Below are 27,396 nucleotides of genomic sequence, written 5' to 3'. Positions count from 1 at the left end.
GGTTAGCCGGTTTCCCGTTTTTGGGAGCACTACAGGAACAATGGGTATAAAGGTTAGATTAATAGATAATAATCAAAAGGTTGGATTAATTTTAGAAAATGGCTCAAAGGTTGGATTATTTAAATTAAATAATCGCAAAACAATTAAAAGTATCAGAAAAAATAACCCTAGTCAATGTGACAGCATGACTGCCAAATTAAGCTTGCTCTTAAGAATTGCATGATAAAATCTTCCTAATTAACGGGAACACTCGATCCTTAGAGAAATCAACGGCGCCATCGAATTCCCTAGCGATTGACCGTCACTACTAACAGCAATCGGAGATTGAGAGCTAAAATTGTTATTATTATATTTACTGGTGACATAGGTGGTTGCTACAGAGGAGGTGAGGGGAGAATCCTTGATCTCAACGACGTCGTTTTCAACAAGAGATCTGACGAAGAAGAAGAATCAGAAAGAGGAGAAGCGCTTGAGTTGATTTTGGTGGGAGGGTTTGGTCTTAGTGTGGATGATGATGATAGTGGGTTGGAGGAAGGCTATGGACTATGGAGTCAGAAGAACGAGATGGAGGAAGAAGACGCATTAAGAAAAGAAAAAAAAGTGACCTTCCTAACCAGTTTCAAGTCACTTGGGTTCAATAAAAGTTAACGGGGTATGAAGGTTGGATTATTAGATAATAATTCAAAGGTTGGGTATTAACAGAGAATCGTTAAAAGGTTGGATTATTGAAAGTAATTTTTCAAACAACAACAAAGCCTTAGTCCCAAAATGATTTGGGGTCGACTAACATGAATCGTCGTAGGAGATCGTTATTGTCATCAATCAAACCAGAAAGGAGCAGGAAGTATAAAGAAAAAAGCAAGGAAGAGAAGGTGGAATTAATGAAAGTAAGATAAGAGAAAAATGTATATATATTATAGAAGAAATATTGTAAGAGATAATAAAAAATAAGTAAAGTTTAAAATAAATGAATAAGTAAAATAAGTACATTTTAAAATAGCATGTAAAAATAAAAAATTCAAAAGAAATTTAAAAGTTAAAAAAAAAAGAATAAAAATTAATTAAAAAATAGAAAGAAACAGAAACATGAAAGCTGTGTAAGTCAAATGAAGTCATCAATATATATTCTCTCCCTCCACTCTGTTCTATCCAACGCCATATTTTCCTCGATCCCAAAAAAACTCATATCGTGCTCAATCACCTTCCTCCAAGTTTTCTTAGGTCTTCCCCTACCCCTTGCAATTCTATCATTTTGCCACCCTTCTATCCTCCTAACCGGAAAAAAATAAAATAAATCAAATAACCTTTTTATTTGAAGTATGGTTAAGGGAAAGTTAAAGGTGAGTTAAGTTACCTGAAAACTGAAGCTAAACCCCAAAAGGTGGGAAAAAAAAACATAAGACCCAAAGGGAGAAATATAAAAAATTAGACCGCAAATGAAAAAAAATAAAAAATAACTTACACCCTAAACATTCTCTTAATTCACAATACATAATTAACCCACTACCCCACTCGTATTAAAAATACAGATGGAGCACCTGCAATGACCAATTGCCGAGGCATTGCCCGGACTAATAACTACTCGGTACTCCAGTTAGCATCAGGCATCAGCCTAATACATCTAACCAAAAACATTTGAAGGATCAAGGATGTACATATACATCTCGAAGAACATCTGCCACATTGTATGATTGTACAGCTACAATTATCGTATCTATACTCAAGCATAGTTTAAAAACAGATGCATTTATTTTGACATCGATCAACATAGACTTTTTTACAAAAACAAACACAGTACATGACTACCTACTCAAATATGTTACAAAGTGTACAGGTGAAACTGAAAGTATGCAGGATACTAACAGCAAGTTTCAGAAGCATTTCTTGTGAACAATCGAAGGCCCCGTTTCATCATAATCTGCCTTGGTCACATGCTGATTCTGAGGAAATACAACTTTGGCAAGAATTGCACCTCCAATCCACGCTGAATACTTGGCCATGTCTTCAGGCATATATTCTGGCGGCTGTTAAAAGAAGGGAAGAAGTTCAGCAAATAATATTTAGACAAAGTGGAAACATACTATCATTTTTATCAGTCATTTTTCCAAACCAGGAGAAAACTATCGAAACTCAGAAAGGAAACTGGAAAAGAAGAGAAATATAGTTATCTTAACATTGGACAGGAGGGACAAACCCTTAACCATATTACTCAGAATACTACTGATGGGATGTTTTAGAGTTGTATACATAGAACCGAACAACTATATCCAAGTTGCTTTGGGGAATCTCACACAAAGTGGGGCATTATCATTTAAAGCAAAGAGTACTAGTAACCTATTCGGTAACAGGGAATGGGATTAGTTGGGAAAGTGCCTAAATCTGGATTTGAGTGAAAAAATCTCTGTACAGAAATTGTATATAGAACTCATGGGCAGACTCCAGAAAGTTAAATGGAGGAGATTGTTATGTAACAACAAAGCTAGTTCCAGGAGCTTGTCCATTTTATGAATGGCCTTCAAAAACTCTAGCTACTGTCAAAAAAAAGGCTAAACATATGGCGGGGTCTTGCATATGATGAGCTGAGAAATTTGTGTGAGCATGCTTCTGAGAATCTTCAGCACTTGTATACTAAATGCAGGCTCTTGCAGAAAATGTGAAAGAAAATTCTACAACACTTTTCCTTATGAGTAACCATCTTCTTGTATTATTTTCCTTATAACTGTCAATGTTAATTTAGCACCTCGTCCACTACTTACCTCTTACCTCAATACCATAATAGGATTACTATCTTATCCTCTTGCGTAAAATTTTATCCTACCTACACAATCCTCAACGTCCAGCTTCAGTGGGATCCAGTGATCCGCACAGGACCATTAGTCATAATGGTATTGCACTTAAAGTTACTCCGGACTATTTATTTTTATTTATCAAAGAACAGTGGCTTTCAGTAAACGGCTTGGGTGATCTAAGACTTGAGGGCCCTTTGAAAAGGCCAACATTCACCAACAACACGCGTTAAATCTATCAAAACAAGGATGTACAGTATAGATGATCGGTCTTCATTCTCCCCACTCTGATAAATGTAAACGTAATATCACAGCCCAACAATAGAAATTATTCATATTACGTAGCAAAGCATCAGCAACACTAGAAATTATTCATATTACGTAGCAAAGCATCAAGCATCAGCAAAGCATCATGCATCAGAAATTATTCATATTACGTAGCAAAGCATCAATGATGGTTGTTACCTTAACCAGAGAAGGCCGGATGGCTGAGCTACTTAAGCTGCACTCTTTCTGGAATCTGTCCTCAAAGCCTGCAGTAGTAAAGAAAAGTCAAGATCGAGAGCTCACACCGAAGATACAACAAAAAATAACAATTATTTCCATTTTCAATTCGCGCCCACAATGAACACTAACAGGAACTCGTTAGGAATCGGCTGTCAAGTCTGCAGCTTTCTGAGCCTCCCAAACAAGCTGTCAACAAGAGGGCTTTAACCTTAAGTGGACCACATACTTCCTATTGCAGTCAACTAGAGGAAAAGCAAAAGGTAAGTGGAGGTCTCAGTAAGCAGACATAGAATGGTCATATGACTCATACCAGTCAAATGATTGGCAGGATCCCCCAACCACGCCTGGGATGGGAAATTATAATTAGATATTTAACAATATAATATCCTAACAGTGGACTAACTTCAAAATAGTGTGAATAATTTTATCCACCAAGCAAAAATGGGCGTAGGCACATTTCATTGGATTCAAAACGCATTTTCTGGATATTTCCAACGGCCATCCACTTGAAGTTACAAGATCTTGTTTCAACTTTTTGATGTGCATTGAATGTATCATGTGGTGTCTTATTGCTATTTCAAGTGAAATTCATGCCAGATAAGAGGGAGTTGAATATAGCCTTACAATTATCCCAATGCCTCTTAATATTTCCCCACTCTAGGATGGAATAAGAGGAAGTCAGGTACACAACGTTACCAGTACTCTTGCAATTTCGCAAATAGACTATTCGAGGTGTACACTCACATATATACTGATTCATAACCTAACAAGTTATTGGCATGACATGAGTCGCATGACCACTAAAATTCTGTGTAGCAGTTATTACACTCACATATAAAATTGAATCCACATGAAAATCATTTACTCATTTAGCCCTTTTGAAATCCTTAGAACTAGGGAACTGGTAAAAAAAATCACGTGTAAACTTGCAAAAAAGAATTAGAATTACTTGAAAAATTTTCAACAAACATTAAGAGCCAACAATAGTTTCTGATCGTGATTTGTAACTGTCAATTAAGACCAGACGACCACCAGGTAATAGCAGGGAAGTGTTCTTTTATGCTTTTGATTGTATATACTTTATAGTAAAATTTTATTATAGAATTCAAGCAAGTTGCAGAAGTTGGGAAATTCTTGGTCTTGACTCACCAGTCATGCAAGATGTGCCACCACAGAGCACTGTGTTTTCCAGAAGCTGACGGTGATTCTCAGATGACACGGTGGAGATACTGTGAACCAGCTGCTCAACAATTCCATTCGCTTCTAAACCCAATATAGAAGGCTGAAATAATGCTTCACCAATCATATATTTTTCTCTTCCAATTGTAATGACCTGTATTGTTGCATGCAAGAAGAAAAGTTCAGTGCAATCTAACGCATTCAGTAACATGCAATTCAGGTATGAGTAGATAAGGTAATATGCATAGAAGTTGTGTGTCAACCACTTCAAGCATGGTATGTATTCTCGAAAGCCTAGCCATAAGCAATGGAGTAAAACAAGGTTAAAAGAAACTGAAGAACTTTTTTGTATAAGGCATCCATTTCTGTCAATGACCACTAAAAAGATCATGCAGTTGATACTTGATAGGCATCCTTTCACCCATTTTCTTCACTAGCTTCCAAAATGCTTTACCATTATTCTATCCTATAAGCACTAGGAAAACCCCACCATAGTCCTAAATCCAGCTTAGAAACTATCCCTTGCCGACCCCTTCTATGGATATCAACTCCCCTATTGTTAAGTGAAAATGGTGGAATTTTCGTCATCTCAGTGAAAGCACTCTCGTACTAGGGCTGATATAGAAGAGCTCCTCTGTAGGACATTACTTTTGTCATCATGGTATAAATTTCATCATCCTGAAAATTAGCCAAAAGGTACTGGCCACATATATCATCCTTTCCTTTTACTACTTCATTATCTAGTCCAAATCCATCCACTTTTCTAATGCATATGCAGTATGCACCTGGAGAATAAGAACTCAAACTGGAGGCAGAGGAATATTTTTTAATGGACCTACTTTCTCTCTCCACCTCTCCTTTCTTTAATGGCTTCCTAACCTTCTGCAGGTGCCCCCACAGCACCAACGCCAGTACAGAATTAAGAAAAACGCATGCATTCAGTCTCCCAACAATTCCTAGAAAAGGGTTAGAAGCATCAGAGGAGTCTCCTCTTCATATCTCTACTTCTTCCTTTTCGCTCATATCTTCCTAACTATAGAGACAATACAGAAGATTGTCGAAAATCATCGTCAAGATGATATGAACTCATGCAAAAAAAGTTGACATTACAAAGGAATAATGCCTACAACACAACAAGGGATAACTGAAACCATGTACATTGTGGCAGCCACAAAATCTTATATCCCCCTCCATAATCAACATAGAAGGAACAGTTGGCGACTTGGCGTTTAAAGAAATATGATGTATGGAAACCAGTGCTTGGGATGCAATCAAACATGACGACTACCAGCACCATACTGGGCCACAGTCCATTTTTGGGTCTAGGTTATTATTGAAGAAAAAGGGGAGTCATGCTTATCTTTTGTATTGTGCTTTGTGCATGAAGATGAGAAACCACACACATGGGACACATAGACTATCCACAAAACTAAACTACTTTTCCCTAACTTCTTTGATTACCTAAGGGACTGCCACAGGTTCCAGAGTAAATATTGACATGGGAATCGATCGGATAGGGGATAACTTTCACCAGCCAAGTAGATTACTTAGCAGATTAAGTGCATGTTTGGTATGATTTAGGGAAGGAAATGGAGTGGAAACATTTGAGGAGGAGAAATGGTTATGTCAAGTTTTATAAGTATTTGTTGTTTGGTATACCTAAGGAAAGAAATCCCTAGTATAAAATTGGGGATTGAGGAGGGTAACTTTTTTTACCACAAGGTTCAGAAAGGTAACAAATGGATGGTAATGGACCTAATGGTTACCCTTTGGAAATGGAGTGTGTTACCTATTTGGACCATTTTTCATACAAAACAACATGTAATGGAATTACTTTTACTCATTCCATTTCCAACACTTGAAAAATACTATACCAAACATGCTCAGCCTTAAGTTAAAAAGAGAGAAACGGCCAAAAAGGAAAAAACAAGATGGTGAGGTGACTCATTCAGCAATTTGGCTTTTTGTAACACCCATCATGGACATGACACCTTCTGATGTTGACCATATTGTGACGAGCAGTTGTTCATGCTGCTGATTAAGGAACCTTAGTTCATCATCCTTGAAATGGGGCCTGGTACGAGGAGAATGTAGATACAACCACTACAGCTAAGGATGACATTGTCTTCACATACAAATTTCTTACCTAAAACAGGGGAAGAAAAAAAATATCAACTGCAGTTCAAAACCCCAAACAGAAAATCGATTAGACAGGATAACATTGCTTGCACCTGAAGTTCTGAACCTCCTCAAATCCTGCCAAAAGCACAAACCTTACTAGTAGTAGTTATTATTACTCAAACACAATCTTAACCAAATATGGGACTTTTCATTTACAGGTGGGAAACACCAAACCTTAAGCTGGGGACACCCAACAAACTGGGTAAAGCTCAATACCTACTGCGGAGTACATTGCAAAATCAAATGGTGTCCTCTATGCTTATCTTTTTCATGGTTTCTGATATATACCATAAGAAAACAATCTTCCACGCCTTGACACATGATTCTGCTCTCTGAACACCTATTTTTGCTGAATACTCTCTCCGTCCTCTTAGATGGGTTTTTCACGGTCTCCAAGACTAGACTTAAAACGTAAATATCTTCAATTCTACACGCATAAAATTCTAAAAAAATTGATATCTAAAAGTATACATTGATCTGAATCTAACAAGACCTTATTAACAAGACCTTACACATTATTATTTCTTATAGCTTAATGAGAATCCATGGATGGTCGAACCTTTTAAAGTTTGAACCAAAAAAAATGCAATGGAGCAAACATTAAGGGACAGAGGGAGCTACTTTAGTTTCCTAAACAATGAAGAGTTCTAGACCTGTAGAAGAGTCTACAATGACCCCAATTTGTAATAAGGTTAGATTCCATCCTCAATATACAGAGGGCATGATTCATTATTCTTCCATAATCAGCTGGGTTGTAAGAGATTACAAACACGCTTTAAGATCACAGTTTAGAGAAAGGAATTTTGTAACACACGATCTAGAGAGATTGTACGGGGTCGGTGTTTATTATATTAACGTTGATTGATTAGTTATAAATGGTAGATTTTTCCCTAGGTTGGTGTATTTTCCACATGTATGCCTTTGCCGTTGTCTTGTGATTTTCTCAATTTAGATGGGTTTCATAACTTTTTCTTGTTGCTTATTCTGGGCATCAAAATTAACAATAATGAACTAACAAACAAGTACTTATGAAAGCCAGCAAGAGAAAGTAGACAATAAAACTAATTGGTAAATCAGTAAAGGGGGGATATGGGATCAAACAATAGGAAAACCATAGAAAAAAAGTGGAACTGAGATCAATCACTAGAAAAATAATTCCACGTGGTAAATCAGAAAAAAGAACCTGTCCATCAGGAAGTGTGTGTTGTTCTTTCCGAGAGTTATGCAATAGCTTCTCATAATCAAGTTCATCCTCAGCACAACAAGAAAACTTCTCTTTCAGTCTCTCAACATCAGACACTTTCAGGTTTACTTCTGGATTTGACTTTCCAAGTTCCTGGGCAAGTAACTTTGTCAAATCAATACCTCCTACCTCAAATCTTCTTGAAGAAATATGATGAACTGCACCTTCAATAACTGGTGCAATGTCTGCAAGTGATAGAAAAACTAAGTAACCTAGCTTATCCGTAATCAGTCATCCTACACTTTATTGAAGGAACTTAATATGCAATAAAAACCTTCGATGAAAAAGATTTGGATGCTTCCATGTGATTACAGTTCCAATGTCAAACCAAGAGCATAAATCAGCATACTAAATAAAGGGTTTGCAAGAGTCAAACATAATGGATCCCCCATCAATATAACTTTCTAAAATTAAGTAATTTATCCAGCTTTAGCTCAATAAGCCTCTTAAGGTTATGAATACCAGAGTGAATGTACGTCAAATACTGTTTAATAATACTTAACAACCCAAAAGCATTATTAAACAGTATTTGACATGTGTGTGTTCTGGTGTTTGGTTGTAACTGAGCTGTTTGGCTCTTTCCCCTTTTGGTAATATATTCCTCTATTTGCCAAAAAAAAAAAAATACTTAACAACCCAAAAGCATTAAGTTTGACTTCCAAACCACTGAATTCAACCAATGGTCAAATAATTAGACAAATAAAAAGAAATAAACTGTGCCTGCAACTCCTAAATATTCATGAGCTGATCCTATGCCCTCCACTGACTTGCATACATGGATGAGTTGCGGACCTAAAAAATAGGGAAAATACAATAGCCAATCTTGGCACTTAGGAAAGTTTGTAGAAGTTCCTACGTCTGGGAATTGGGAACATTACACGATCAGATTTCATCAAAAAAGTAAACGAACATAACTCGCCAAGTACAATCAGGACTTAACTTCTTTTAGCATTAAACAGAGGAAGCTGAGAAGTCATCATGTGCTCTGTTTATAGAAATTAAGTCCAAAAATATTGGGGACTGATGAAATAAGCTTGTACTACTCTGGTGGGAAATTCCTCATGCAGTTAAACCCCCTATTTTGGAATGACAGCTAATGCAATATTTTGAAACATCGCCGTCCACCTGTCTTGGCTGGTTAGTGGTTAGGGGAGTAAAGCTGCACTATGAAGACCCCAGTAGTCCTTAAATCCCCGTCAACGGAAGGATATGAGACAATAAGTCATTTATTTATATTCGGTCGTTGTTAGGAGTTAAGAACATGAGACAATAATGATCATGATGTTGAAACCTTATTTTTACAGATCAAGCATTATAATATAGGCGATTTGGTTAAAGGTCTTCTTCAAAAAACTAACATGAAAAAATAATGTTTGCCACTTTGCCACCAAGTTCCATATCTTACCTAAGTGTACATTACACGCATCCCTAGACTAGTATAGACTCTCCACATAGGCCTCATAATCACTTAAGAAACACCGATCTGGAAGTTGCAACTATTTGACTTTTGTTCATCTACAATGAACCGTTCTATCACTAAAAGCAAACCACGAGTTGTTTTTACCATCCACAAGGAAATTCAAATGCAAATTTTCTACAAGTAGATCGTAAAAAAGGGGGAAATTAACAACTGAAGCATCAGTTTCTCAATCCTCTATTCACATACCAATCTTCCCATGACCGATATCAACTGTGCAGCCGGAAATACGCCCTACAGCATACAGTGATAGCACTCCTTGTTCTGCTGCGTAAAATCCGGAGACATTGAAAGTTTCAAACAGCAGATGGACCAATTGTTCCCGTAGGCCCTGTAATTGTTCGGGAATATATATCAGTACTCTGAGCTCAATAATCTTTGAGATTTGAGGCAATAGATTTGTGCATCACATGTTCAACATTTGATAGAACAACGTGCTTGTCCTACGGAAATTTCACGGATCTACTACAAAAGAAAAATGTTAGCTTTAATGAAGTTTAATTCCTGGTTTATACTACATGCATACAGAATATTTACAGTAACGTGGCCAAAATCTAAACTAGAAACAAAGAGTAAGATCTCAGAATACATAGCAGAAATACACTCCATCTGCTCTTCGTTTCTTAAATACATAGCTTGGTACCTCTTCAAGTCATAAAAGAATGTTGTTACAATATACGGAGTATATTATATTTATGTTAATATTGTAATATTCCAAATATACGTAGTTACCTAATTAGCTTTCCCTTGTGTAATATATATACGATTGAGATTAATGAGAAGAAACAAGACATTGAATCAATTTGACATGGTATCAAGAGCCTAGGTTAATTAACCTAATTTTTTTCTCTTATGCCGCACACCACTTGAGAGGAGAGACATTGAGAAACTGCCATGGCTGGTGATGATGATCAGTCGCATCCACCTCCGTCGGTCGATTTGGACTATTATCTTGGGTCTGGGGATGGACCCGGGATTGTGATTACGCCGGTGAAACTTCGCGGAGCATCGAATTACGATGAATAAGCGAAGGCAGTGCGCCGTTCTTTGGTGTCGAAATTCAAGTTCGGTTTCATTGATGGGTCGATTAAGGAGCCGACGACCGATAACGTCAAGATGAAACATTGGATAGCTGTTAATTCCATGGTTGTCTCATGGATTACGAATACTGTTGCCGAGAATTTGAGGTCTCAATTGGAGGATTTTGATATCGCAGAGGAGCTATGGACGCATTTGAGGAAGAGATTTTGTGTTGTCAGTGGGACAAGAATTTGCTACATGAAAACTGCCATTGGAGCGTGCAAACAGACACCTACGGAGACTGTTACAGAGTATTATGGCCGTCTTTCCAAACTGTGGAAGGAGTTCGTGATGTATAGTCGCGTCCCGAGATGTACGTGTGGAGCGTGCAAGTGCAATATTCAACAGGTGGGTGATATTCGAGCAGAAGACCACCTGCACTATTTTTTGATCGGGCTGGATGAGCCCTACGAGGCTATACGCGCCCAGCTCCTTGCCCAGGTACCGTTGCCATCGGTTGATGAGGCATACCAAACTGTTGTTAATACGGAGAGCCTTCGGGTTAAGGAGGGACAGGCGGGGCAGCATGTTATGGCTTTCAAAGTTGAGGCACGCACCAAGCATAGATTCGGGGATGGTGAGAAGTTGTTCTGCCACCATTGCAATCGTGAAGGTCATAGCGAGGAGACATGTTATCAGATTATCGGGTTTCCCGAATGGTGGGACGAGAAGAAGAGAGGGGGACGTGGTCCTGGTCGTGGTGGAAGAAGCACGGGTGGTAGAGGTAGGGGTGGTCGACACTCTGCACCTGGCAGCAACACTACTGTCCGGGCCAACGCTGTGCAAAGCGGGCTGGTCGCTTCATCGTCGAACACTGCTGCACAGCACGCAGTGGGAGCAGGGACACAAGGCCTAGCAAGCGTGTCTAATGAGCAAGTACAACAGATTATCGATCTTCTCAGTAATAAGTCCTACTCTAAATTGCAAGGTAATATTGATTCTCGTTGGATAATAGATACAGGTGCGTCAAATCATGTGACGGGAAATTTGTCGATATTGAGGCAAGTTCGAACCACGCACAATAATCTAGTTGAGTTGCCGGATGGAAAACTTGCGAATTCAAATCAACTGGGTCTGTTATTTTGAATGGTGGACTGAAAATTGATAATGTTTTATTTGTGCCAAATTTAAATTGCAATTTAATTTCTGTAACTCAATTGAGTGACGAATTACGTTGTATTGTTCAGTTTACTAACAAAATTTGTGTGATTCAGGACCAGTTGACGAGGACGGTGATTGGCGTGGGTGACCGACAAGAAGGACTATATTTTTTCTGCGGGGTTCCACAAGTGAGGGTGCTAGCAGTGACAAGTGTGGTTGATCTGTGGCATCAACGTATGCATCAACGTATGGGGCATCCGTCGGAGAAAATACTGAAGTTGATCCCGTCTGTGAGTAATTTGAGTAGTAAAAGTAGCCAGATTTGCGATATATGTCCTCGTGCAAAGCAATGTAGAGAGAGTTTTCCTAATAGTGATAGCAAAGCTAATAGTTTGTTTGATTTAGTTCATATTGATTTATGGGGTCCTTACAAGACAATTTCGTCTTGTGGGGCGAAATATTTTTTGACTATAGTTGATGATTTTTCAAGAGGAGTGTGGGTTTATTTGATTAGTAATAAAACAGAAGTTGAGTCGATTTTCTTGCATTTTATTGCTATGATAAAGCGTCAGTTTAATCAAGTTATCAAAGTTGTTCGTAGTGATAATGGGACGGAGTTTAATTGCTTGCAAGGCTATTTTTTCAAATCTGGGATACTATTTGAATCCTCTTGTGTAGGCACTCCTCAACAAAATGGGAGAGTCGAACGCAAACATCAACATATATTGAATGTGGCTAGAGCTTTACAATTTCAGGGCAATTTGCCGAAAACGTTTTGGGGTGAATGTATTCTTGCTGCTTCATATTTAATTAATCGTACGCCTACTCCTATTCTTCATAACAAGACTCCACATGATATGTTGTTTGGTAAAGTGCCTTCGTATGAGTCGATTCGTGTGTTTGGATGCCTATGTTATGCGTATAATCTCCGGAGTAAGGGAGATAAGTTTGAGTCTCGGAGTCGAAAGTGTGTCTTCTTAGGGTATCCGTTCGGAAAGAAGGGGTGGCAATTGTATGATTTGGAGAGTAGGGAGTATTTTGTTTCCCGAGATGTACGGTTTCATGAACGTATATTTCCTTACGTTGAGGAGGTTGGTTTGTCGTCGGTTATCGAGGGCCTTGATGGGTTGAGGGATACGGAGGCGGACGTAGCTCATTGGGCAATGAGGTGGAGGACGCCATGGGTAGTGGGTACTATCCTGTTAGGCGTGAGTTGAGGGATGTTGCTGCTGAGGAGTTGAGGGATGTGGGAGCAGGGCTGCATATGGATGAGGCGCTGCAAGTCGCTGCAGGAAGGGAGTGAGGCGCCGCAGGAAAGGAGTGAGGCGCTGGAGCCTGGGAGCGAGGCACTGCAGCAGGGGCATAGTGAGGCGCTGCAACATGGCCTTGATGAGGCGCTGCAGCGTGCACACGAGCTTGATGAGACACAGCAGGGAGTTGAGAGGGACGCAGGGACTGTGAGGGATGCGGGTACAGCTCGACCACAGGGGGATATTGTAGGGGAGCATGAAGAAGAGTTGGGGCGAGGGAAACGAGAGAAGTTTCCTTCGACAAAATTGAGAGATTGTGTTTTGCATACAATACGGAAAAAATATAGTACTTTCGAGCACTCACCCACGATGTCACCCTCCTCAGGTACTCCCTATCCTATCACATATTTTGTTAACTATGAACGTTTTCCGTCAAAACACAGAAATTTTATTGCAGCTTTGCAGACAGAAAAGGCACCTAAAACATTTAAACAAGCTGTTCAACATGAGGGTTGGAGGAAGGCAATGGCGGCGGAAATTGATGCGCTTGAGGAACAAGGAACCTGGACTGACTCTAGAGAGATTGCCTGCAGGAAAGAAAGCACTCGGAAGCAAATGGGTATACACTGAGAAACGTGATGAAGATGGTAACTTACTCAGATTGAAAGCAAGGCTAGTCTGCTTAGGAAATCATCAAGAAGAAGGGTTAGATTACAATGAAACATTTGCTCCGGTGGCAAAAATGGCCACAGTTCGTGTTTTCTTGGCATTTGCGGCTGTTAAAGATTGGGAGGTGCACCAGATGGATGTACACAATGCTTTCTTGCATGGTGACTTACATGAGGAGATTTATATGAAGATTCCGCCCGGATTTCAGAAAGATAATACTGACAAGGTTTGCCGTATGAGAAAATCATTGTATGGTTTAAAACAGGCACCGAGATGTTGGTTTGAAAAATTGTCAACGGCTCTGAAGGCATACGGTTTTCAGCAATCTTTGTCTGATTATTCCTTGTTTACGTTGTCCAAAGGTGAGCTGCAATTGAGCGTTCTTATTTATGTGGATGATATGATTATTGCGGAAAATAATAAGTTTGCATTAGAGAGTTTCAAAGCATATTTGAGTGAGTGTTTTAAGATGAAAGATTTGGGTGCTTGAAGTATTTTTTGGGATTAGAGGTGGCGCGGAGCAAACAGGGTTTCTATGTTTGTCAACGGAAGTATGTTCGGAAACTGGCATGTTGGGGGCGAAGCCTGCAGAATTTCCGATGGAGCAGAATCATAAACTGGGGCTGGCAGAAGGAAAGGAGTTAGCAGATGGTGAAAGTTATAGACGCTTGGTTGGGCGATTGATATATTTAGCTGTTACGAGGCCAGATTTAGCGTATTCAGTTCATATCTTCTCACAGTTTATGTAGAAACCACGAGAGGAACATTGGGAGGCAGCGTTGAGGGTTGTGCGGTATCTGAAGAAATGTCCGGGTCAGGGGATTCTTTTACGGGCAGACAGTTCGTTAACTCTAGAAGGATGGTGTGATTCGGACTGGGCAAGTTGCCCGGTGACTCGGCGTTCGTTGACAGGGTGGTTTGTGTTACTTGGTCTTTCGCCTGTGTCTTGGAAGACTAAGAAACAGCATACGGTTTCCCGTTCCTCTGCAGAGGCAGAATATCGATCAATGGCGGCATTGACGTGTGAGTTAAAGTGGTTGAAGCAACTTCTTCGAGATTTGGGAGTATCGCATGCGCAAGGTATGAATATGTTTTGTGATAGTCAGTCCGCATTGCATATTGCACAGAATCCAGTGTTTCATGAGCGGACAAAGCATATTAAGTCGGATTGTCATTTTATTCGCGATGCAATCAAAGAGGGGATCATTTGTCCTTCGTATGTGTCCACGAATGTTCAGTTAGCGGACATTTTTACCAAGGCGTTGGGGAAGGCGCAATTTGAGTTTTTTCTAAGCAAGATGGCATTCGACATCTTCATGCTCCACCTTGAGGGGGGATGTTACAATATACGGAGTATATTATATTTATGTTAATATTGTAATATTCCAAATATACATAGTTACCTAATTAGCCTTCCCTTGTGTAATATATATACGATTGAGATTAATGAGAAGAAACAAGACATTGAGTCAATTTGACAAATGTACATAAGCATGTGTTTCTTTTTCCTAGTCGAACAAGAATGTTAGGAAATTATGCAACTTTCCTAATGAATTAGATTAGTAGGAATAACAATAATATTTAAAATAACACACACGAACAAATTGATTATCCGATAAGTGTTATAATCTCTAAATACCGTGCAAAACTTTTACACAAAAGATAAATAATACACAAGTGTTCACAACACTTATTGTAACTCACAACCTATACGCACCCCAATTACACCCAAGAATTTTTCTCTAAAAATTCTTTCCAAGATTTTCTCTCTCTCTCCTTTATATTTCTTTTTGTTTTTGGGATGATGTAATATATGATTTCAAACTTCATATATATAGTTTTCAGACTTGCTAAAAGTGGTTATCTAAATTTAGCAAATTGATATCTTCCTTTGAACATTTTAAGCTTTCTAAATTTTCAAAGGATTATGTTGATTTACTATTTTATTTTTAGCTAAAAATAATTGATGATTATTAATCATCTAACAATCTCCCACTTGAAGACTGATTTTAATCTGTCTTCACACCTTACTCATGCAGCACAACTTTCTCATATGTCACTCATGTAGGCCAACTAAAGTTGAACACAACTTCAGTTTGTCAATAGTCACCGTCTTTGTTAACATATCTGCCGGATTCTTAATTCCTTGAATTTTCTCCAATTTTAACACTTCATCCTCTAGTAAAGATCGAATAAAATGATATCGAAGACCAATATGCTTTGTTCGAGAATGGAATGCTTAATTCTTTGCCAAGTGTATCGCACTCTGACTATCACTATATAGAACATTATTCTCCTTCTTGAATCCCAACTCAGTTAACAAACCTTGAAGCCATATCATCTCTTTACTGGCTTCAGTTACTGCTACGTATTCAGCCTCTGTAGTGGATAAAGCAACAATCTTCAGTAACTGCAGCATCCAACTAACCGTTGTATTTCCAACTGTGAATATATAGCCGGTGGTGCTCTTTCTATTGTCGACTTCACCTCCAAAGTCTGCATCTACATAACCTTGTACCTTTAATTCACCTTTACCAAAGTACAAACACTTATCTGTGGTACCTCGTAGATACCTCAAAATCCATTTCACTGCTTCCCAATGAATTTTTCCTGGATTTGACATAAACCTGCTAACAACTCCCACTGGATGTCCAATATCTGGCCTTGTACAAACCATTGCGTACATCAAACTCCCAATGGCTGAGGCATAAGGAACCTTAGCCATATAATCTTTATCTTCCTCCGTCTGAGGGCACTGATCCTTGGATAACCGAAAGTGACTGGCCAAGGGTGTGCTAACTGGCTTGGAGTCACTCATATTGAATCTCTGCAAAACACGTTTGATGTACTCTGATTGAGATAATTGCAAAGTACCTTTATGCTTATCTCTTGTAATTTGCATTCCAAGAATCTTCTTTGCTGGACCTAAGTCCTTCATGTCAAACTCCTTTGACAATTGTTGCTTCAACCTTCTTATATCATCCATATTTGAACCTGCTACGAGCATATCATCGACATAAAGTAGTAAGATGATATAACTGGATTGATATCTCTTGATATAGCAACAGTGATCAGCGTTGCACTTCTGAAAATCTTCCTTGTGCATAAAGTTATCAAACCTTTTGTACCACTGTCTCGGGGCTTGTTTTAGGCCATACAAATAAGTTTGCACACCATATTTTCTTTCTTACTTTCTAAGAAGCCTTCTGGTTGATGCATATATATCTCTTCATCCAGATCCCCATGAAGAAATGCAGTCTTCACATCTAATTGCTCAAGATGAAGATCTTCAATGACAACAATACTCAACACTGTTCTGATGGTATTGAGTTTCACAACAGGTGCAAAAATCTCATTGTAGTCAATTTCTTCTTTCTGTTGGAATCCTTTGACTACTAATCGAGCTTTGTATCTCTTGGAACCATCATGCTCCTTTTTCACTCGATATACCCATTTATTGTGAAGAGCTTTCTTACCTATGGGTAACTCAATTAGTTCCCATGTCTGATTTGAGATCAAAGATTACATCTCATCTTTCATTACAAGCTCCCACTTGCTAGCATCACTGGTCTGACATGGCTCTCCTCCTCATCAGTCAATAACAGATAATTCATATATTTTCTGTTTGGCACATGTGGACGAGTAGTCCTCCTCAATACTGGTACTGGACTAGAAGATTGTGGCATGTTGGACTGTGGCATAGTGATTTGTCCAACGGATTCATCTTGTTGAGGTTCCCTTACAATTGACTCTGTCATTGTCCTATCCGGGACATAATCTTCATCAACAAACATCGGCCCACTCTGTACTAAGTCGCTAGCGTCAGTTTTGTGTCTATCCTTGTACATAACTCTTTCATTGAAAATCACATCTCTAGTACGGATCACCTTTTTGTTTTCATCATCCCAGATGCGGTATCCAAACTCATCCCCACCATATCCAATGAAAGTACATTTCTTAGATTTAGGATCAAGCTTATTCCTGCCTTGATCACTAATATGCACATATGCTACACAACCGAATACCTTTAAGTGAGATAAATTTATCTCTTTTCCACTCCATACCTCTTCTGGTATTTTATATTCTAACGGAGTTGATGGTCCTCGGTTGATCAAGTAAGATGCTGTGTTGACTGCTTCTGCCCAGAACTGCTTCGGTAAACCAGACTGTATACGAATGCTTTTGGCTCTTTCTGTCAGCGTTCGGTTCATACGCTCAGCTACACCATTGTGTTGAGGTGTACCAGGTACGGTTCTCTCCATTCTTATTCCATGATCATAGCAAAACTTCTTAAACATGGTGTCTTCATATTCACCACCATTGTCAGTTCTGAATTTTTTTATTTTCAAACCTGTCTCATTTTCAACCATAGCTTTCCATCTCTTGAAAGCTTCAAACACTTCAGATTTATGTTTTAGAAAGTAAACCCATACCTTCCGAGAATGATCATAATAAAAGTGACAAAGTAGTGCTTTCCTCCGATGGATGAAGTAGTTGTTGGTCCCCAAACATCGGAGTGAACAAGCTCCAACTTTTCCTTCTTTGGGGTTCTACCACTAGTTTGAAAGCTTACTCTCTTCTGCTTTCCAAGTATGCACTCCTCACAAATGTCTACTTCAACAGACTGTAACTCTGGAATTTTTCCTTTTGAATGCATAAGCTTCATTCCTTTCTCACTCATGTGGCCAAGTCTTTGGTGCCACAATTTAGAATTTTCATTTTCTGATGCAACTGCAATTGAACAACACGCCCCTGCTGTCATGTAAAGAGTACCACTCTTTTTACCATGCGCAATTGTCATTGCACCTTTTGAAATCTTCCAATTATCACCTTGGAAGTTTGTAGTGTAGCCTTCGCTAGCCAACTGCCCGACTGAGATCAAGTTTTTTCTTAGGTCGGGAATATGCCTGACATCTTTCAGCTCCCAAACTGACCCATTTAACTTAATCTTCACTACACCTTTACCAACAATATCACAGGTTGATCATCACCAAGGTATACTTTCCCAAGGTTTCCAGGGACATACCTCTCGAAAAAATATTTCTTCGAAGTAGCGTGGAATGATGCTCCAGAGTCTAACACCCAAGACTCTTCCTTGCTCTCCAGAGAGCATATCAACGCATCATCTCCTTCCAAGGTAGAAGTGATATTTGCTTCTGCCTTCGCTTCTTGATTTTTTGGTGCATTCTTGCACTGATTTTTGTAGTGCCCAATCTTCCCACAATTCCAACACTCGATAGTTTTCGAGCTTGTTGAATTATTGGGAGTCCTTGATTTCGATCTCCAATTTCTAGATTTACCTTGATAGCTTGATCTTCCACGTTCATTCCTTCTGGTTGAATTTCTTCCTCTTGACTCTGTATGCAATATTGAAGAGGTTGATGATTCACCCGACTCTCTCCGTCGGATCTCTTCACTGAGAACCAGATCACGAACGTCGTCAAATTTCAACTTATTGCTTCCTGACGAGCTACTCACAGCTGTGACTGTAGCACTCTAGCTATCTGGTAATGAAGACAAAAGTATCAATGCTCGAACTTCATCTTCAAAATCTATTTCGACTGAAATTAATTGAGTTGTGACTGAATTAAGTTCGTTGAGATGTTGATCTACCGATGCACCTTCCGTCATCCGCAAATTGAATAACCGCCTCATTAAATGAACTTTATTTGAGGCCGATGGCTTCTCATACATTTTCGAGAGAGCTTTCATAAGACCTGTCGTGGTCTTTTCCTTTGCTATATTAAAAGCAACATTGCGTGATAACGTTAATCGGATAACTCCGAGGGCTTGTCTGTCGAGAAGATTCCAATCTTCATCTTTCATTCCCTCTGGCTTAGTTTCCGAGAGAGGTTCATAAAGCTTTTTCTGGTATAGATAATCTTCGATCTGCATCTTCCAAAACCCGAAATCTGCACCATCGAATTTCTCGAGTTTTATCTTTCCTTCATCTGCAGCCATTGCTCCCACTCAAATCTAACTTCTTTGGATCGTATTTGATGATTCGTCTATGGATACGAACAGAATTTACCAACTCGGCTCTGATACCCGTTGTTAGGAAATTATGCAACTTTCCTAATGAATTAGATTAGTAGGAATAACAATAATATTTAAAATAACACACACGAACAAATTGATTATCCGTTAAGTGTTATAATCTCTAAATACCGTGCAAAACTTTACTCAAAAGATAAATAATACACAAGTGTTCACAACACTTATTGTAACTCACAACCTATACGCACCCCAATTACACCCAAGAATTTTTCTCTAAAAATTCTTTCAAAGATTTTCTCTCTCTCTTTCTCTACTTTATATTTCTTTTTGTTTTTGGGATGATGTAATATATGATTTCAAACTTCATATATATAGTTTTCAGACTTGCTAAAAGTGGTTATCTAAATTTAGCAAATTGATATCTTCCTTTGAATATTTTAAGCTTTCTAAATTTTCAAAGGATTATGTTGATTTACTATTTTATTTTTAGCTAAAAATAATTAATGATTATTAATCATCTAACAAAGAATTGGTGGAAGGTATAGATTCTGTAGCCTCCTATATCAGGGAAAAGAAGTTCTCAATTCTTTTTTGTCTGGTTTTGATACTCAAATAAGCATGATTTTTCCAATTTTGTACTATCAATCTAACAAAAAAAACTGTCAGATATCTTGTTCAAATTATTAATTGTTATGAAGGGAAAAACAATCTAATTTTCAATGTAACCAACAAAAAAAGAATCCATACACTTTGTAACCTTTTAAGTGCTCGAGAACAATTAAAACATATATTGATAGACACTCTTTGGGGCATGGCTGGATCACATGTATTAATAAAACATATGTGATCCAGGCATGCCCCAAAGATTGAAGGGAAAATTCTACCACACGGCAATTCGACCGGCGTTGTTATACGGCACGGAATGCTGGCAGTGAAACATTGTCACGTGCATAAGATGAATGTGGCGGAGATGCGCATGTTACGTTGGATGTGTGGGCATACAAGAAAGGATCGTTTGAGGCAGAGGCGGATTTTCTAGGGGGGCCATATGGGGCCTGGCCCCCATAAGCCCAAAAAGTTTAGTATATAAAAGTCATAAGCCCAACAAATTAAAACCAAAAAACCAGCATTTCAAACCCTTCTAATCTTCTATCATTCAAGTTTCAACTTGTGAGTTGTGATTGTGACTTCTCCAACTTTGACAAAGCTGACTTCCTAGCGGTCCCACTTCAACCTTTCTCTTTCTTTTTTTGTTTTTTTTTGTTTTTGAGTTATACTCCGTATGTGAGGATGTGTAGTCTTGTACTTAGTAGTTCCTTGCAGCAAACCAATTCAAGACGTTTAAAGATTTATGTACAGGGGGTTGAATATTCGAGAACAAATTTTATATTACGGATTAATAATTTAAATTATAGTAGTAGTTAATGATTTTCTTCAATGATTTTCTTAACCATGATGTTGTGACGCTAATTTTTTTTTTATACCGGGGATATTTTTATTAGAACATATGATGAATTTGGAAATACGGAGTAATATTCTTATGAAATACTCATTTTTTTAAATAAAATCTGGATATGAGCATTATGTTCTTATATTTATGTTACGTAATTTATGTATCCAAATTACGTTGGCCCCCCCAAAGAAAAATGATGAAGATCTGCCACTGGTTTGAGGAATGAGATTATTAGGAAGAAGGTAGGGGTTGCACCGATTGAGTTTAAGATGATGGAATATCGTTTAAGATGGTTTGGGCATGTGAGCAGAAGATCAAGTGATGCCCCAGTTAGGAGGCTAGAAGGGTGGCAAAATGATAGAATTGTAAGGAGTAGAGGAAGACCTAAGAAAACTTGGAGGAAGGTGATTGAGTACGATATGAGCATACTTGAGATTGAGGAGAACATGGCGTTGGATAGGACAGAGTGGAGGGAGAGAATATACATTGATGACTTCATTTGACTTATACATCTTCCATTTTTATTTTTATTTTCTATTGTTATTTTTATTATTTTTATTTTATTTTATATTTATTTTTTATTGTAATTATTTTTAAAATGCTATTTCGAAAGGTGCTTATTTTACTTATATCTAGTTTAATCTTTATTTATTATTTTATCCCTTAATATTTTTTTTGTTTTTTTGTTTTTTTGTAATATATAAATAGAGGTGCTTATTTTACTTATATCTATTTTAAACTTTATTTAGTTTTATTATCGCTTATAATATTTTTTTTTCTTTTAACGTCCCGCTCCTTTCTGGTTTGTTCGGGTCACATTGACGATCTCCTATGACGATTCATGTTAGCCGACCCCAAATCATTTTGGGACTAAGGCTTTGTTGTTGTTGTTGTATTGATAGACACACTTTCATCAAGGTCTGTACTGGAATAAGATCCTCATCAACTTGGCCCCTTGAATAGATTTTAACCATAACGTGTGACCGTTCTCAGAAGTTTCTAGTTAACCTGAAATAAGGGCACATGCACCTGAAAATTTTGAGAGAAAGCACCTCTTTCAACTCTATAACCTTGAATTTGATCTATCACTTATTCATAAAGAGACCTTTCTATAAAGGTTCTTCTACTTGTCGTTCCAAAAAAGCCATTATATATTTCTACGTCATGTTACATGCGTTTTGTAAACACATTCCTCAATTCGTAGTAGACCATCATATACTTCATTGGCCCTTATAAGGATTGTTAGAAATGCCATTAAGTTAATTATTACTATTGATATTGAAATAGTGAAATACATATGTAAAAAAATAATATTTCATAATGCCCGGACTCATCATTACGGCTAAAGAATCTATGCCAAATACTTGACACTATAAATCAGCCAATTAGCTATGGTCGTATCGACACGTCAATTTTGGCTAAAAATAGGAATTTTGATACCACATACTTATTTTACTTATACATGGGGTGTTGATGAGAAGACTCAACTCGCAAGCTACTCAAAGCCGACTCGATCAAACTCGCGAAGACTCGGCTCGACTCGAAAAACTCGTTGCTCAACTCAAAAAACTGGCGAGAAACCAGAAATTATTTCTTGTATCATTTTTTTTTCTTTAAAAAATTTAGTTATTATGTTGAACTAGATTTAAGCTTTAATATAGTAATCTTTTGTAATGATATGATCACTTTACATAATAAATAAACACAAATAGTTCATTTCCAAGCCTATCTCGAGTCAAGTTTGGCCTCGTATAAGTCGCTCAAGTCGAGCCGAATATGAGTTTGAGTTTTGGAGTTCGAGTTTTGCTTCAATTTTTCAAGCTCTTGAATTTTCAAGTCGAGCTCGTTCTCGCGTACTCGCATCAAAAGCGCTACTAATATATATAAATGTATGTGTATCACAAAGGAAAGTATCCTTATCCACATGTACCAATCATAATTTCGTATACTTATAAGAGTTCTAACCATGACTCCACATCACATACTTGAGTCTGGAACTTGTATCCTAATACAAGCATCATAACTTTGAATACAGAGTAATTATTTTAGTATCCATAAATCTTCACCTCTAATTTCTTCATCAAGGTGAAAAAAAGAATGTCCAAGCAATCAAGCAAACATTAAGATATTCAAAAAATGTGGAATTACAATAGTGATGTGGGATATTTCCATTTCATCAATTCACATATGATGGCTGCAAAGTGAAACACAACACTCGCAAGATACCGCTTCACCCAACACCTACCGTTATGTCGATCACAAAGGCAAGTGTGATTTTTTAATATAGTTGGGTCTGGTCAGGTAGGATTATAATAAAATGATTTTACCTTGGCCCCAAACACCATTGATTAACAAGAAAACCATTTAAGCAGCCCACTTCCTAGTCTTATTTGAGAATGATTCATGTCCCAATACAATTACTTCCAACAACTAGTAATTAGAAAATAAGTAAGAGGGAGAGAGACAGAGAGAGAGAGAGAAAAACATCTTTATACCTTCGGGGTTAAAAGTGGATCAGTAAATAAAATGTTTCCTTCGTTTCCCATTTCCCATCCAAGGCCAGAATAAAGAACATGATGCAGCAAATCTTCCATGGCATCCCAATCTCTAATAAAGCCACGCACAACGGGTTCAATTGTGATATCCTGAAGTGCTGAAGCATTCACTGTTAGACCATCCTCTATGACCTTCTTCATTTGGGTAGGAATTACCTGTAAACCAATTGGGTAAGGTCAAATACACCGGTTGCTATCATGGGGAAGAAATGTCACAGAAATTGCGCAGATGGAAAAGCACAATATTGCCCAACTTCAACCTCAACTAGTGCAAATTGTCAAAATATAAAGAAACAATTATGCTATTGGGCCTATTTATATAAGTAGCATTTTAACCTTCCATGAGAACTCTAAAAGGTTACTATGGCCACAAAAATATATCAAACCTATGACTGACTGTTTCAAGTGAGTTAGTTTCTTCCTGAATACTACCATCATTTTAGCATATAAAACAGAGGTTTTGGGTAAATACAACTACTTACTTTGGGTAAATGAAAAATGCCAATTAATACTTTGTTTCATTCTTACCATAAATCATCACCATTAAATGCAGTTAATTAATACATCCTTAACATGAAAGTTACTTCAACATCATACACTCAGCTATAATGAAGGAAATAGAAAATTTTAGAAATGATTGGAAGGGAGAAAACCCTCAATAATCCAACTAAATCTAGAACTGAATGTCCATGTTGCCAACGTAATGAGGATAACAAATCACTTAGAATATATTTTGAAGAAGGTTAACCTTATGTTATAGGGAAAGTCCCTCTCTTATTCAAAAAGGAAAAGAAGGGTCCGAATGAGTTGTGCAAGCCTCCAAGGAGTAACTTTTAGAGGTTATAAAGCCAGAATAACACGAGAAGATGGTGGGACAACATCCAAACAAATGGCTGCCAGGAATATTTAGATCCTAGGTATATCTTTTGAAGATGAAGGGAAGTGGAACAAACACCACTTCCCCTCAGGTATTCTCGAAAATCTTCGTCCCAAACATTCTCAAGTATTCAAAGAGGAACAAGAAGAAGGGTCGTAATGGCACTAACACTAGTAATCATTGAACTCAATTCATGAATCCTTGCACGCCAAATCAAACACCTCCCAGCTTTGCAAGCACGTAAAACTAAACGTATCAAGATCAACTATGTGCTCCGGAACCAACTACCATATTGGGCTTGTACCCATCATGCAGCTTTCTTTTATACTTTATCAAAAATCAAAATTGCTGAAAACCAATCCACAGCTCAAGAAAAATTCGGAATTTCCTAGAGCTGCATAAGGCTAATAAATCTTAGCTAAACTGTCAAACCCCTCCAACCACTAAATGCTAAAGTGTCTAATCTTCTTCTGAAACAAAACACAGTTACCTAGTACCATGCTTACGAAATCGATAACCCGGAATTTCGTGAAGATTCTTTACCCTTCAAACAGATTATCTCTCCTTCCCACAACACTACTAAAAACGTATACGGAGTATCTTATACAAGTAATTAAGAGGCTGGAGGGGAGTAAATTATGATATACAAACATGCAGAAGAATGTTACCCAATTTTATCCGAGAACAATAATATTCATTAAAGCAATAACGCCATTATCTCAGTCAAACTGAACCTGACAAGAATATTTTTTTCCAAGCAACAAATAATCCACACAGATTAACTTTAAATTGAACTCTTGTAGTTCATAATTAACATGCAATTAAAGAAATCAACAGCAAGTAAACTTCAGAAATTCAAGAAAATGAAGCAAAAATTAAAATTTAAGGTGAGTTTTTCCAGCAAAATTGAAGGGTAAAAGAGAGCAGAGAGAAAGAGTACCAAAGGTGGGCTCTGGTCAGGAATTGCTAAGCCAGCTTTGAGAAGCTTGGAACCAACATCCACCACCACTGCCTCCATTTTTGCTTCTGTAAATTATCTGGGTTATTTTTAGTGGGTTTCTTGTGCTGACAGTTATAATAAACCCTCCAAGCGGGTGACCGTATTATTTGAATATAATTACTCATTGCTTCTTAAATCTTAATCCTTCATTCCTTATCAGCCAGTAAGGGGACCGACGGACCGTGGAACTGGTAGGGGTGTCAAATTGGATCATCGATTCAGTTTTGATTTGGATTCATCGGTTCGGGTTGAAATCGGTTTATTTTGTTATCGGTTCGGTTCGGGTCGTGTTGAAATATTAACGGTTCGGTTCGGGTTTGGTTTATTTGAAATCGGTTTATTTTGTTATCGGTTCGGTTCGGGTCGGGTTGAAATATTAACGGTTCGGGTCGGGTTGAAATATTAACGGTTCGGGTTCATATCGGGTCGTGTTCATATCGGGTCGGGTTCGTATCGGGTCGGTTTCATATCGGGTCGGTTTCATATCGGGTCGGATTGTAGTCGGGTCGGGTCAATTCGGTTCGGCTTGTTAACGGGTTTAACCGGATTGTAATCGGGTTAGGTTCATATCGGGTCGGGTTCAAGTTTAGTCAGATCAATTCGGATACAACTAATGTCAGATTATTGCTAAAATCACAATTTTCAATACGTTTATATTATAATATCTACATTATTAAAACTAGGTAAAAGGTAAAAGAAAAGAGGCCATATAATTTTATTACGTGATTTATAACTAATGTTATTTTCTTTTTTGACGAACAATTAATGTAGTAATGTTCACTATCCAATTAATTTCATAAACTTAATTAAGAAAAGTCAGTTAATGTTTTTTATTATGTCTTGTAATATTTACCAATCATATTTTTCAAATGGAATCAAAATCATCTATGTCCTCCCCCACCATGCGAGAGTATTGTCAAACATGTATTGATGAACTAAATGCTAATAATGTAGTAATTAATAATCGATAAAGATGAATTAATACGTAATGAATTTGTAAAGTTTGTAAATACAAGTTTGTCATATATTCATATTGGTTTAAACAACAAAGAGACTAACATGTTCAACAACGAAACGAGACAAATAAGTTCAATTGTTAATGAATAAGTCGATTCAATTAAAACAACATAGCTTTTCGATTAGTTCTTAAGTTATAAGCTTATAACTTTATAAGGTATTGAATAAGATCAATTTAGTTTAATGATCGATTAGACGATTAGTCAGTTGAATACGAGTCAACAAAAGAGTGCAAGGCTAATAAAACAATACAAATTCATGAGTTTTATACTTTTATAACATTGTCAAAAATTAAGGAATATAACATTCTACATTTATTACTCTAATAAGCTAATAACTGATGAATTGATTATCATAATTAGTTTAAACTAAAAGTCCACATAACTATAACTATGTAAGGATATAAATCTATAACGATATAATTGTGTAATTATATAAGTATATAACTTTGTGAGATTATTAGTTTAAAACTATCTATTAAATCTATATAATTTTATGAGATTACAAGTTTACAATTATATAACTATGTATGAAGGTAATTATATAACTATGTAAATATATATAACTTTATGAGATTATAGATCGGTTTACATCTATCTAATTCCACAAGACTATAACTATACAGTAATATAACTCTATTGGAAATTTATCTATTAAAGAACAATATGTTAAATAAGTTTAAATGAGAACATGTCTAGTTAATTAGTCGGTTGATAAACAACAATTCGAATACTCGTTTGAACAACGCACATTGAATTATATCTTTGATTTATAAAGATTCAAGAAGTACGATTACTTACGAGTGATACACTATAATATATACGATATACAAAGATATCAATATTACCTTAAAAAAAATATCAATATCGGATTATCCAAATTCTATTATTTAACAATATTAGACTATTTTTACCATAGAAAAAACAAAGGCTATAGATATTTTTGATCTTTTAACTTATAAAAAGAGTAAAATAAATTAATTAATCAACAAAAACTACTATTGTCTAAGACTCTATAGGATTAT

General features: G+C 37.2%; 1 protein-coding gene across 1 annotated transcript; it reads right to left on the bottom strand.

Moving 5' to 3' along the window:
- Nucleotides 1–1,634: 1,634 nt before the first annotated feature.
- On the bottom strand, nt 1,635–25,455 carry LOC110775645 (actin-related protein 7). Its single transcript, XM_021980255.2, has 7 exons — nt 25,296–25,455; nt 23,419–23,634; nt 9,563–9,704; nt 7,837–8,081; nt 4,443–4,626; nt 3,252–3,319; nt 1,635–2,024 (listed from the first exon to the last, which is right to left on the bottom strand). The coding sequence occupies exons 1-7, from the start codon at nt 25,371–25,373 to the stop codon at nt 1,872–1,874; spliced, it is 1,086 nt and encodes a 361-aa protein (XP_021835947.1). The 5' UTR covers nt 25,374–25,455; the 3' UTR covers nt 1,635–1,871.
- Nucleotides 25,456–27,396: the final 1,941 nt, after the last annotated feature.

This window comes from Spinacia oleracea, chromosome 1 (genome assembly GCF_020520425.1).
Source record: "Spinacia oleracea cultivar Varoflay chromosome 1, BTI_SOV_V1, whole genome shotgun sequence".
In the NCBI taxonomy this organism is placed as follows: Eukaryota; Viridiplantae; Streptophyta; class Magnoliopsida; order Caryophyllales; family Amaranthaceae; genus Spinacia; species Spinacia oleracea.
The sequence above is the reverse complement of the archived record's forward strand: the minus strand, read 5'-3'. Positions and strand labels throughout refer to the sequence as shown.

Coding starts and splice junctions, on each gene's coding strand:
- LOC110775645 (XM_021980255.2), bottom strand. CDS start 25,373: ATGGAGGCAGTGGTGGTGGATGTTGGTTCCAAGCTTCTCAAAGCTGGC. Junction 23,635..25,295: donor CTGACCAGAGCCCACCTTTG/GTACTCTTTCTC, acceptor ATTGGTTTACAG/GTAATTCCTACCCAAATGAA. Junction 9,705..23,418: donor ATCCACTTTTAACCCCGAAG/GTATAAAGATGT, acceptor GAACAATTACAG/GGCCTACGGGAACAATTGGT.